The 13,061-nt window shown below is 40.3% G+C and overlaps 1 protein-coding gene across 2 annotated transcripts in view; it reads right to left on the bottom strand.

Moving 5' to 3' along the window:
- Nucleotides 1-944: 944 nt before the first annotated feature.
- The window catches only part of SERPINB7 (serpin family B member 7), a 56,655-nt gene continuing 44,538 nt past the window's right edge, over nucleotides 945-13,061 (bottom strand). For both annotated transcript variants that reach the window (XM_070627835.1, XM_070627833.1), the window contains exons 5-8: nucleotides 10,189-10,306; nucleotides 7,277-7,419; nucleotides 4,286-4,432; nucleotides 945-2,189 (exon numbers count right to left, since the gene is read on the bottom strand). In XM_070627835.1, the coding sequence (XP_070483936.1) occupies nucleotides 1,791-2,189; nucleotides 4,286-4,432; nucleotides 7,277-7,419; nucleotides 10,189-10,306 (807 nt within the window). In that variant the 3' untranslated portion in view covers nucleotides 945-1,790. The remainder of the gene's footprint in view (nucleotides 2,190-4,285; nucleotides 4,433-7,276; nucleotides 7,420-10,188; nucleotides 10,307-13,061) is intronic.

Raw genomic sequence — 13,061 nt, 5'->3', positions numbered from 1 at the left:
AGGTGTTTCAAGCTTGTGGAAGTTCCACCGATGTAAGCCTAGATCATGACCAGACAATGTAGCCCTTCTCTGCACGAGCCAGGCCCTTAACCACAAAGTGGGCAAACGGGCAGGACCAACCAACCGAAATTGTAGGGCAATCTTGTCTTAGTTTTCCTGTACTATTTCCTTACAAACCTGACTCTTACTCTTTCTGATGCTTGCTTCAAACCTCAGTGGCTTTGAGTCCCACCATGGCTGCCCAGGGAACCCTCTCAACAGAGGAGTGCCCATGCTTTCAACTGCACGGGCACCAGCAGAATGCATTCTCCTATATCCCATGCCTGTGTCTTTATCACCTAAGGACAGAGTCTGGGGATATGTTATTTTTGAATGGCAATAGGTGGGAATGTGGTTAATCAGAAAAACCAGGTTCTCCCAAAAAACATGCCACTGTATACCTTCCCATGAAATCTCTGAAAGACATAATAGTTGTTTGCAATGTGGCAGCTTAGTGATCACATTGTTTTTGTCAGGAGCTTTTCTACACCTTTCAGATCATGTCACATTAACTCATTCATACCGTATTTATGGATTCCACAATATTTGTTAAAAAATCAAGTGTCTGCCAGGCGTAGGACCAAGTGCCACAGTGCTGTGCTGTTGGCTACTCCTGATTTGTCTCGTCCCTATTCGGGTAAAAGTCTTTTGCGATGAAAACACAATTCAATAGGCAGCTACTGTTTATAAAATCCTAAGTAAGTTCAGCATGGTCTATTGATTCTCAATCTGTTTTTAATCTGTTTTGTTAAATTACTTATGGCTTGTTATAAATATTCATATATGCTAATCATTTCCCTGTGTTAATTTAAATCACAGTATTTAAAATGACCTCATCAGCCTGTGTAGGTTCTGTAAAAGTTACATTTGTGTTTAATTAATTGACAACATTGAACCAAATCAGATTTATATTTAAAAAGCATTCTTTTTTTTATTGTTTGCTTCCTTGGCTTGGAAAATAAAGAAAGTGCTGGTAGTCCCACAACTGATCAGAGGATTTACACTGTACAGATTTGCTGTATTTCTTTTTTCTGATAAGTACAGAAAAAACTTGTAAACTACACAGCATTTGAAATAATATGCTGTAAACAACTGGCAACAGTTAATGGGTATTTAATATTCGAAAAACTATGTACATATTAAGTCTCTATCATGGAAAGGCCAAAAGATATCCACTTGAAATTATTAACAAAATATTTTGGTTGACCCCCAATCCTGATCCATGTTTTTCAGCATCTAGATTAGATGCTGATTTCAAATCAGATGTGTTAAAGTACACTCTAATGTCTTCTTAGGTCAGCAAGGAAAAGTTATTCTTCACACTTATTCCTAGCAGCTGGGCTTACTTCCCTAATTCTTAGAATATCTGTGATAACTACAGAGTTCCTGAAAAGATGCCCATGGCTGCTTCTCCCCTGTCATTACCGGTGGAGCGCTCCACAATTCCCAGATGTTATGCCCAGACCTGCGTGCAAACAGCCATGGGGGAGACTGGTAGAAATGAGTGTGGGAATAAAGACAATGAAATTAGAAATAGGCAAGGCAGGTGGTGGCAGAAATGCTGAAAGCAAGATCAGGATCATCAAGCAGGTGTCTGAGAAGGGTCAAGTCACCAAAAGCATCTGCCGACCAATGTTAGAAGGAAGTAAATGAAAGGGAACACCATGTGCTTCCAATTGAACTCAAATCTTTTCACTTGCGGTAGTTCCTTGATGTTGCAGGAGCTATTGTAATAGAAACCAATTGGATTTTCAAGGACAAGAGACTTTGCCACTAAACAAGATGATGTCCCCCTTCCTGATGACAAATAGGAATGGGTGATTGGCTCTGAACACTGCAGACTCGGGGAGTCGCTTTTCTACGATGTTGTTTCCCGCGGCAGCAGTCGCCTCTGTGCCCTCCTCGGTAACCTCTATGTACGACTTGTGCATCAATTTTGATATATACAGACGACCCCCTTCAGCGATACCAGAGAGATCAGCTCTGGACTCATCAAAGATATCTTTCAGCCCTAGGGCTTTTAAGTAGTGTTTGGTTTCATAATTCTTCTCTATCTTGAATTGAGGAAGGAACACCTCAACATACTGAGAGCTCATTTTTCTCGGGTTGGTCCAGTCCATTAGATTCCGAAAGGTCAGTTTGTTTTCAATCTGCAGAGATATTTAAAAGGCAACTTAGATCCACTTGGTTAAGAAACAGCTGAAACAACAACAACAAGGATGGTTTTCCATAATTATCCTCTCCCGGATACTTGCATGTAAGAATATGAATGGGTCCTGGAGGTGTCTGGAAATGGAAAATTGTTAAAACAAATAGCTCAAGTGCTCTTTAATAAATCACGTTTGGTTTGCTCTGCTATGACAAGGTGTGGCTTATCTGTATTTCAGGGCACTTCTATTCTCTACCCACATGTGAACATATGTGGCCAAAGAGGAAGAATGGACAGATGAAGGAATTCGGGAGTCAGAGACCATCACAGGGAGAAAGGAGCCTTTAAATCAGTGTTTAAATCAGAAGTCCTTTAAATCAGTGTTTCCTGACCATTTTCCCGTCACGACAGACATGGAAAATGATAATGCTTGACCAGAGTGCAGGAGTAAACCAATGGAACCCCAGGTGACCCTAGGCAAGGAGCTCAGAGCTCTCACCTCAAGGTCTTGGGTGATCAATATCTCCCAGCACAGTCACCCACACTGTGCGGGAGGCTTGGATCCAAGTCGACTCTCCTACTCAACACATGGGACAACTGAAACTCAAGAGAATGTAGGGGAGTGTGCCCAAGTTGCACAGCTAGAAACCTTGGTTACACAGCCAGAGCCCACACCTCTCTCTCCAACACCATTGCTGCCCCCAAGTGATTCACATCTTGAGTTCACCAGCTCCTGAATACTGAGAATTGATCATAAATTATTCCAGACTTATAATGGGAAGATTTTTTATGTACCTTGTTTATAAGTCTTATATATGGACTTTTGTTCTCAAATTCGGGCTCACTGGAATCCTAAAAAGCTCTTCACAGCTATTAAACCTGACTTGCATTTTTATCAAGGAGTTACATTTATATAATCAAATTTAGTCTAATTTAAATTTTCTGTGTGTAAATCATCCAGTTTGTGGTTAATCTGTAATAACTTTTTATGCTGAGTCAGAATTTTTTTCTCATTTAGCCCACTCCAGAGCCAACTTCCTCATCATTATTTAGTTGCGTAGGATTATGTAGGTATGTAGACTTATGCTAATTTGATACTCAAATAGGACACTCTATTAGAGAAGAAGAAAAACTCAGAGCAAGAACAAATCTATCTTTTATCTCCTGCTTATTCTATCTGGGCTACTTTTTCTCTTATTGCGGATTATTTGGAGTTAAAATAGCTGATGTGTGCTAAAATCTGATTGTTATAAAGATTATCAAGTGAATTATTGATTTAATCTGAGTACCAATATTTTATATTGTCATACTTCAGACTGTAGAATGCCAACTTATGACAGATCACTTGCTGTTCATATCAAATGAGACAGTATAACTGAAGTGCAGAGAATAAGGCCTGGCATATTAGGTGCTCACTAAATATTCCTTTTGATTGGAAGTACAGAGAAGGGAGATGAGATCTCGGCTTCCAGGACTGCAGGCTGCAGACTCAGGTGGCCAAATTCACGGGGAGGAGAGGAAGAAGGCCTGGAGGAATGTCAGGATCTGGGATATGGTGATGATGTCTGACTTGCATGGCCGCCTCTGCCCGCCCCTCGCACTGTGCTGCTCTGTTTCTCCTGCTACATCAGTCACAGGGCAGTGCCTACCTTCTGCTTTTCCTAGAGACACAGCAGCACAGAATGAGGCCACGCATTTTAATTCTCAAAGGACTGGACTTCAAAACTCCATCATACCTTTCCTGCTTGAAGATGCTTAATCTACCCAAATTTCAATAATACATGAAAGATTGTTTTCATGGCCAAGGGAAAAGAAGACCTACACTCCTGCCCTTTTCCCTCCATAGTTGATATTTGAGAGGGTTCCAATTTTACAGCTTTTCAACTAAAATGATGCTAAACTGAAGTAAGTCAATTTCAACATCTATAATGATGCCTGGCATGTAGTAGGTACTCCTTAAATATTTCTCAAATAAACGAATAAGTGGGTAAGTCTCTAATATTCCAACAACCTGAAATCTTAAAGTTGAAGGATGAAAACACAATGAACAGCATCTTAAAATCATCCCTGATCGTGGGAGTGACAGTAGTAACTTACTTGGGATATGTCACTCTTGGGCAGCATTATGTACATGCTTATGTCGCCATGATATCTGAGTTCAAGAACCTGCATGGATGGATCCTGAATGACAGACAAATTGAACTTCCGTTCTTGATGCATCATGGTGACTGTTTTTCCAGGACACTGAAAATGAAGTCACAAAAATTGTTTATTAGCCCACCTTATTTCACCTATTGACCAAGTAGAATAAGAAAAGTGCTTTAGTTTTGTGCAGTTGATCCTGTAGGTTTTTCCTGACATGTTGTGAATAGTGGTTGCATTGGTGCACATCTCAGTGGTAAAAGTACAGACTTTAAGTTTAACTACCTGAGTTTAAAACTCCCCAGCTGTGTGACCTTGGGCAAGTTACTTCACCTCTCTATGCCTCCATTTCCTCATCTATATAATGGGGGTAACAATAGTCTCTACTGCATGGGATTCTTCTAAGGATTATATGGAACATTGCCTTGCACTTAGTGTTTTATCTGAAAATGTCTATATAGTAAGTAATGAATAATTATTAAATAGCGTTGCAACTAAAAATGAATGCCATAGATTTTTTCTCTCATGAGAAGTAAAATACAGACTAGTACTATTAAAATTACACAATTTAAGAATGAGGTCTTGTAAAACTAAAAAAATTACTACAGAATATTTGATAAGCCTCAAATTAACTTGGGGGAAACACAGTGGTAGCTCTTTTTTTTTTTCTTTTTGAGGAAGATTAGCCCTGAGCTAACTACTGCCCATCCTCTTCTTTTTGCTGAGGAAGTCTGGCCCTGAGCTAACATCCGTGCCCATCTTCCTCTACTTTATATGTGGGACCCCTACCACAACATGGTGTGCCAAGCAGTGCCATGTCCACACCTGGGATCCAAACAGGTGAACCCAGGGCCGCTGAGAAGCAGAATGTGGGAACCTAACCGCTGTACCACCGGTCCGGCCGCGGTAGCTCTTATCTTGAGGATACCATTTGTAGATTTGGAAACACCATACAGGTGTCATAAACCATCTTTTTCCTAAAAGGGATTGTAATTCTGCAAACTTGCCATCTTTCCTGTCATGTTTCCCTTTAGGACAGAAAGTTCTGTGGGGGTGGGATGGATACGTAATTATCTGTGTTTGAACCAAATATCCTTCTCCCTCTGTAAAGGTTGTCCTTTTTGACTGAGAAGCCAAACCTCAGAAAGAACGCACATGGAGCAGTGAAGGAAAAAAGGCACCTGCCTAGTGAGACAGATCAGCTGAATTGAGCCTGGTACAAATAAGGGCTGGCATGTCACAGCCACAGTATCTCATTACCACACCAGAGTAAGGGGAGAATCCCACAGCTGGGGCATGCTGGAGAAAAACTGAAACTAGACTTTTTAGCGAAGAGGTAATTTCACCAATCTTGAAAGTGATGGAACCAAAACTGACCACAGTGATATAGATTCCAAAGCCTATTATAAGCCATATATTACATCTGTACTATAAGGAATATAATACAGGCAGGAAAGTTATTTTAAATAGCTATGATATATTAATAGTTATTTAAGGAAAAACTTCTTTAGGAGGAATAAAAACCCCACAAACAGTGCAAGAGATAGATATGCTTCATCTTCGTTGATGGAAATGAATCAGCAGATGCAATCTGCTGGAGGAGGAGTTGAAGGATAGAGTGGGGAGTGAAAACTCACTTCCAAACTCAGTTAACAATGCCAGCCGCAGTCACCAAAATTCTAGTACTGCCTAATATGCTTCCTATTGCCATTATACAGAAAATGTCTCTATAAGACAGAGCTGTGTTTTATTAGGATTTATCATAATGTTATTTTTTCATATACAGTTTTCAGAACATTTTTGTGCCCCTCTCTTTGTTCCCGCAGAGACACCTACCTTATAAACTTGCTCCGTCAGGCTCTCCTTAGGAGCCTGCAGTGACAGACTCACCACAGGGCTGGGGCTGGCTTCACTCGAAGCCACCTCAGCCAGCCTAAAGGTCATCCTCATCCCTGTTCAAGTGTCTTGGCCTTCCTCCCAAAGCATCACCATACCTGCAGATACAGCCTGCCTAGATGGCCTTTTATTTCTCCTCTCATCACTCATTCAGGGATCTTTGATTTCTATCAGCTCCCAGCACTCCTGTGTTTAAAACTTCTGATGTGGGAAAACGCAGAAAGTACCTTTCAATAGTATTTTCCACTTTAAAAGTAAAAGTTTAAAAGTCAAATCTGAATTTCTGTCCCTCAACATTAAAGATTGAGTGACTGAAAGAGATTTTAGAGGTGGATCAAAGGAATCTCTTTATTGTGCTTGTGAAGATAAGGAGGTCTCCAGTGCTTAAGTGAACTTGCCTAAGACAGCACAGCTTCTACGAGGCAAGGCAAGGACCCCGACATAGGATTTCTGACTCCAGGGCCTTCGATGTTTCTACTGTACTAAGACGATTATGTACAAATTGGTAAAACAACAAGAATATATGTTTTATGAAGCTGGATTAAGATGTTTTAAATCAAAAAGAATTAAAGGAAGAAACAGATACAACCAATACTTGGAAATGCACAGTTCTATCAAACATAATTTTTCCTTTGTCAAAAGAAACACATTCCTGCTTTGTCTCAGGAAAAATCACTGCTATCGAATGACACTAACTGTATACCCCACCGTTAGAATCACGAAAAATAAGAGGTACGCTGTTGTCACATTTTCTTATAGGCCCCAAACTGGAAAATCTTAAAATAAACTCATACTTTATTACTTTTCTCAATTTTGAATATATTTTTTAAAATATCAATTTATAGGTTACCTCTCATTGTGTTTTATAACCTGCATTAGCAGGACAACAGAAAGTTAGTTTTATAAGCAATTGATGGTATAGTATTGGTAATGCGGTATTAAAAATGAGTAAAGAAATGGTGAACCCAGCATTTATCTATATAAATACCACAGTTTCTGCAAAGGAATGCTATTGACAAAAAACTTCCCAAATTAAATAGATTTCCATACCTTGGGAGATTTGAAATGGCAATTTAGGGTTTCACTCTTGGCGAAGGCTGCCTCCCACTTGCCTTTGAAGTACACAGCATTCACCAGCACCATTACAGCAGAGGAACTCAGGCTGCCTTCATGAAAGATGTTCTTGATTTTGCCTTTGAAAAATAAATTGAGAAAACATGATAATTTTTTAACTCATATTAAAAAATTTTTAAAAGACCAATGAGCATATTTTTCTTATCACATGAAATTATAATCATGACAAATAAAAATGGCAAGTAACAGGATATATTGGAGTATATGAGGAAACCATTTTGTGTAAACCTAATTCGACCTGACCTTGTATTTCCAAAAGAGCCTGACCGAGGCCGTTGAGCATACCTTGTATGTCTGCTTTAGAGATTCCCTATGGCAAGAGCAAAGGCCCTTGAGATAAAGGTGCAACTTCTTTCCCCCTCCCAACGTTGGCATCTCCTTAAAGATTAAGCATCTTTCTTTAGGCTGGGAACCGATTGCAGTGCCCAGCCCGAGGCAACACACCTGCCACCCTGCGGCTTTCAGTGAGACAGCAGACCTATCTGTCATTTCCATCAATTGCTGTGCTGACAGAGCAGCCTCGTGACTATTGTAAAAGGGACATTTCAATCATATGTGAAACATCCTCTTTGAGGGTATATAACCACCCTGTATACCCCAACTTCTTTGGAGTGCTCTGTTCCTTTGTGGAAGGACTCTCCCAGGTTATAATCGTCAGATTTAAGCTCAGAATAAACTCACCCAAATTTTCATTTACCGATTGGTTATGGATTATTTTTCGTTGACAGTCATAATTAGTATATTAGTAATAATCTATGAGCAATTACTCTGTCCAACATTTTCTAAACCCTTTATGTGCGATATTTGGCTTACTCCTCACAAAATCCCTGTGAGGTAGGCACTATTATTGTTCCTGTTTCCTGTTGAGGAAGCTGGGGCACAGAGAGGTTAAGTAATTTGTGCAACTTCACACAAGAAAGTTATGGCAACAGGATTCCAACCCAGGAAGACAGTTCCCAGAGCCCCTCCCTGCTGGTAGGCACCAAGCTGCCTTTACTGCACTGACAAAGCCACAGCACTCCAAATGTGATTTAACTCCATTCTGTCTAAAGGGCCGATTACTTCCTTTATTCCACTTTAACAAGATTTTTGGTAGATGCCCTGCACTCTTCTGGATACTTGAATCACAACAACGAAAGACAGTCCATGTCATCACCGGGCTCACAGTCCAGCACAGGGGAGGCGGCAACCAAACACAGTTGAAGCACACTGGTATCAAACCCATGTGCTCAGTGTGCTGTGGGAGCACAGATGGGGGCATCAAACTCTGACTGGGCCACCTGCTTGAGGAGAAGGCAAGATGGGGGCGGGGAGAACTTCCCTAGAGCTGGGACTGTTTATTCAAAGACATGAAAGCCTGGACGAGTAAAGCGTATTCCGGGAAATCCTAACTCCTTCCTATGCGTTAGGGGGAGTAAGGTTGGAAAGGTCGGAGGCAGGGGCCGGATAATGAAGAAATTTGAATGTCTGGTAAGAATTTTGGATTATCCTAAAGGCAATGGAAAATGTTCAGAATTTATTGGAAGACAAGTGAGAGCACAGTCACGATGCATCAAATTTGACTTCCAAAAGGATGGGCTGTGGTAGTGTATGGACATGTGGGTTTGTGGAATGTTGGCAGCATTTTGAAACATTCCCTTAAGCGGGTATTAAGAACATATACTTACCAAAATGAGAGTAATTATACACAGATTTGCAAGAGAAAGTAAAAAAGAGAAATAAATAACAGAGACAATGGAGAACGGTATTAGTAATCCGATACCCTTAAATACTAAACACAAAAGAGAATTCCACTCAGTTATTAGAAAAGTCGTTGCATAATTTCTCTTGATTTACGAACAGTATATTTGAGACATGTGGTGGCTAAAGGTCAAAGTAACCCCCTACTGATGTAACGATGAATGAATGAACAAAGGAAAAACTGAGACACTGTATTCTTGTTCCCAGGACTAATTGTATGCTGTTGAATGTTTGCATTTATGAATGCAAGTCACATATCTCGTATTTTTGAGACAGAGCCAGACTCAGCAAATACACGTATATTGTTCAGAGCATAAATCAAGGCTAAGTCTTCAGTACAGAATTGACTAGCTTTGGAATCAGTTGAATAATAAAAAGACAATGAGTAGATTCCCTTATTTGTTTAGTACTAATCTAGAACATTCGCTGGAATTGAGTTTCTGATTGTGAAAGAGACTTACCAATAAAGAGATGTATTTTTTCTGGAAGGTACTACCTTTGCCACACATATTATTTTGATAAATGAAGAGAATTTTAAAGTGAAAGATAAACTAGACATCATTTAGATGAAGCAATGATATAAAAATATATTTCAAAGATAGTACGATGTCATAATCTTAATAAAATTCTTTAGTCCAAGGAGGAAGAGTAAAACATTGGGTTTGTCATTAGAATGAAATACTATGGTGTGGTCACTGCAAATAGTGTCCTATAAATCACTCCTGGTCTTTGTTCACTAACCAGGTGTAAGATATTGAGGTCAACTGGGTAAATTACCTCAGTTTGTCACTAATTTATGAAATGGTCATAGTAAAATCTATTTGTCTCACAGGATTGTTCCCCGGTCACATGAGATAATGTAACAGACAAGATTTATGAAAGTTATAAAGCATTCAAATTATTGAGATTACTCAAAACCACATTGTGGACAAATACTAAGGCAATTTTAAATGACAGCAACCACGACTTTGAATTAAGAGGAGCTGTCCCTCATATGTCTCACAAAACACTGCCAGCTTTTAAGTGACAGTTCTCAACTGTCACAATTAACTGACAAACTTTGGAGAAGAATAGGGTATTGCACTCACCATGTGTCTCATTTTCAATCCATTTGTTAATTTTATATCTTGTATCTTCTATATCATTTGTGAAGTCAACTCGTTCCACTTTGGCATTGTATAATCTTTCAGCACGCTCAGTATAGTTCTATAAATATAAATCATATACAATTTCTGTAAGTGATATACAGGTCTTGTATTTACAAATCACCACCAACTAAGCATATAAGAAATATGTTTTTGAACTTGTCTCTTCATTTCCACCACCTTACTCAAGGACTCATTCCTGCTTCAAAGATGATGCAAGATGGTTAGAAATATGGAAATGTGGCTGGAAGGGGAGCTGGAGAACTTGAAGGTGAATTTGCATAGCAACCATGCTGTTGTAATTTAGATTAATTTGAAGTGTATTAGGGGAGACTAACAGAGATTACCGCTAATGCCCACCTCCTTCGCTTTACCACTGCTTTCTCACCATAAATACTTCGATAGCCTCCTAACTAGTCCCCCTTTACTTGTGTCACCCCCTTCCTACTGAAAACCCTTCAAGACTACTTCTTGGACTTAAGATAAAGCCCAAGGCCCTGGACCTGGCCTGCCAGGCTCTGCTGATCTGCTGATCTCATTTCAAGCCATTTTCCCCCTTCATACTCTACTCTCTGGCCATACCCTACTACCTGAAGAGCCTGTGAAGTGCCATGTGTCTTCTCTCTCTGGAGGCCTCTGAGCAGCATTCCTTCTACCTGGAATGTCCCTAGTTCTCAAATTTCATAAAGTGACTCAGGAATCAGAAGAGAAGAAATGGATTGGAAATAGAGAGACTTGTTAGAAGGTCATTATAGTTTACCCTGAGAGACATGAAGAGGTCCTGAATTGAGGTATTGGCAGTTTCCAGGGGCGTGGGGAAGATGAAACTAATTTTAGAGACATATTAAGAAGGTAAAACTAGCTCATTTTTATCCCCTCTCCCTTGCATTTCCTTCCTGAACAATTCAGACTCAAGACGATTAGGAAGGGCACACCTAGGTAGGTATTCATCTCAGTGTAGGGAGGATCACAGTAGTAGAGATGGATAGCAGAGCCCCACCATAGTGAGGAGACCATTCATATCCAGGAGTGATTCAACACAAGGTATTAGTGGCCAAGGAAGATGAAAAGCACATCTCCTTGTCAGGGAGGCTCAGCTCTGGAATTTGGAGCCCAGGCAAAGTCCAGAGGCACCCCTGAGGAGAAATGGCCTCCTGTGGGTGTTAGACTTTAGATGGAATGAGGAGGGCATCTATATGGGGTGTCAAAGCCCAAAAGAATGAGAAGGACATCCTGTGGAGGAGCAGACCATCGTGGGGTGTGGGAGACTTCATGGAGAGAGGAGGTATACTCACGGAGGAGCAGCCTGGTATGGACAGGCAGATCTCTCATGGGATGAGGAAGGTGTTCCCGCATTGGGAGGGGCAACAGCTTCAGTGATGGGAGAGTGGTTATGTAAAGGGGAATTGGTGAAATAAGTAAGTATATAAAGATAATGGCAGCCAGTTTTCTCACTGTTAGAGAAGGGAGTTACAAATGTATAGAGCGAAAACAAAAAGCAAACCCTGTGGTGTCCGACTGGAATTGGAGACATCAGTGTGAACTCATAGTTTTCACTTCATATAATAAAGAGATGAACATTCATATAAATACAGGCATGCATTTTCCTAAAAAGAAACTAGGGCTCCTGGAGAAATGGCTGATTCTAGGGTTGAGGCAGGAAAAGAAGAAGTTGAGATTAGAATATCTCATGGTGGAAAGTGAGAAAGTGTTCCATGAATGAGGGGACGTGTCAAACACAGAAGCCAAAGTGAAAGGGTAATTTAACCATGAAAATAATAACAATGGATTATAATCCCTTGACTAAAATAGTACAGCATGAATTCATATTGACATAAATAAATAAGTAAATAAATAGTTTGATCAAGATTGGGATATTTACACAACTTCAAAGCACTTCCCCACAAAATATCTAATAACAAAGGGAAAGAGTAACCTCACAGCAGGGAAACCTAGCAGACATCACTTTAATCAAGTGATCAAGATGGCATTACCAGAAATGGGATAAATTAAAATCCTGCAAGGATAACACAATGAAAATTAAACAACACCTGTGATGCTTCTACCAAATCTGATGGAGGTGTTAGCTAATGCTATAGAAGACAATTCAAGTCCAATTTTCTTCCTTCTATGCAATCTGTTCTATGAATTTATATAATTTACTCACCTTTAAGAGCCACCCTGTTGCTTTGTCTCTCGAAAATTCTTCCATTACATTTTAAGAAGATCTAATTGCCTATCCAGAAGTAAAATATTCATTCTGTGTATATTACAGCATGTACTTTCATTTCAGTATTAAATTACTTTCTTATACCAAAAGAAATAAAGTTTAAAAGTTGAAAGTGCTTGTCCCAAGTTGGGAATTCTATTTTTGAGGCACACATGACAAAAGATTTGCGGAATTTCAGACCAAGTCCCAGTGTCTTGTCTTGGCCAGGCCAAGAGCAGTGGGTGTGTGGGGCAGTGAGCAGAGCCTCCCCATTCCTTCTGACCAGTCACCCCTGGACACCCAGAGCAGTAGTCTGGGTGAGCAAAGGGGTGTCGCCCAGGATCTCGGGCTGTCCTGGGTGACCCAGACATCTGCCCACCCACCCAAATACAGCAGTTGATGTCCCATTACTGTCTGATTCTGACGACTCCAGGAGGCAGGCTGTGTGCTGGAGAATGGGCAGGGGGACATTTCCACTAAATCCCGTGGCTTCCAGGCCTGACTTTGACCCCTACAACACTGGGCTTTCTCACGCTCCAGGAGCAACAAGACAAATCTAAGGCATCAAAAGACCTAGAGTTCATGACACAGACCTAGTTGAAACTGA

Source organism: Equus przewalskii, chromosome 7 (assembly GCF_037783145.1).
Source record: "Equus przewalskii isolate Varuska chromosome 7, EquPr2, whole genome shotgun sequence".
Taxonomy (NCBI): Eukaryota; Metazoa; Chordata; class Mammalia; order Perissodactyla; family Equidae; genus Equus; species Equus przewalskii.
This window is presented reverse-complemented; position numbering and strand designations above follow the sequence as displayed.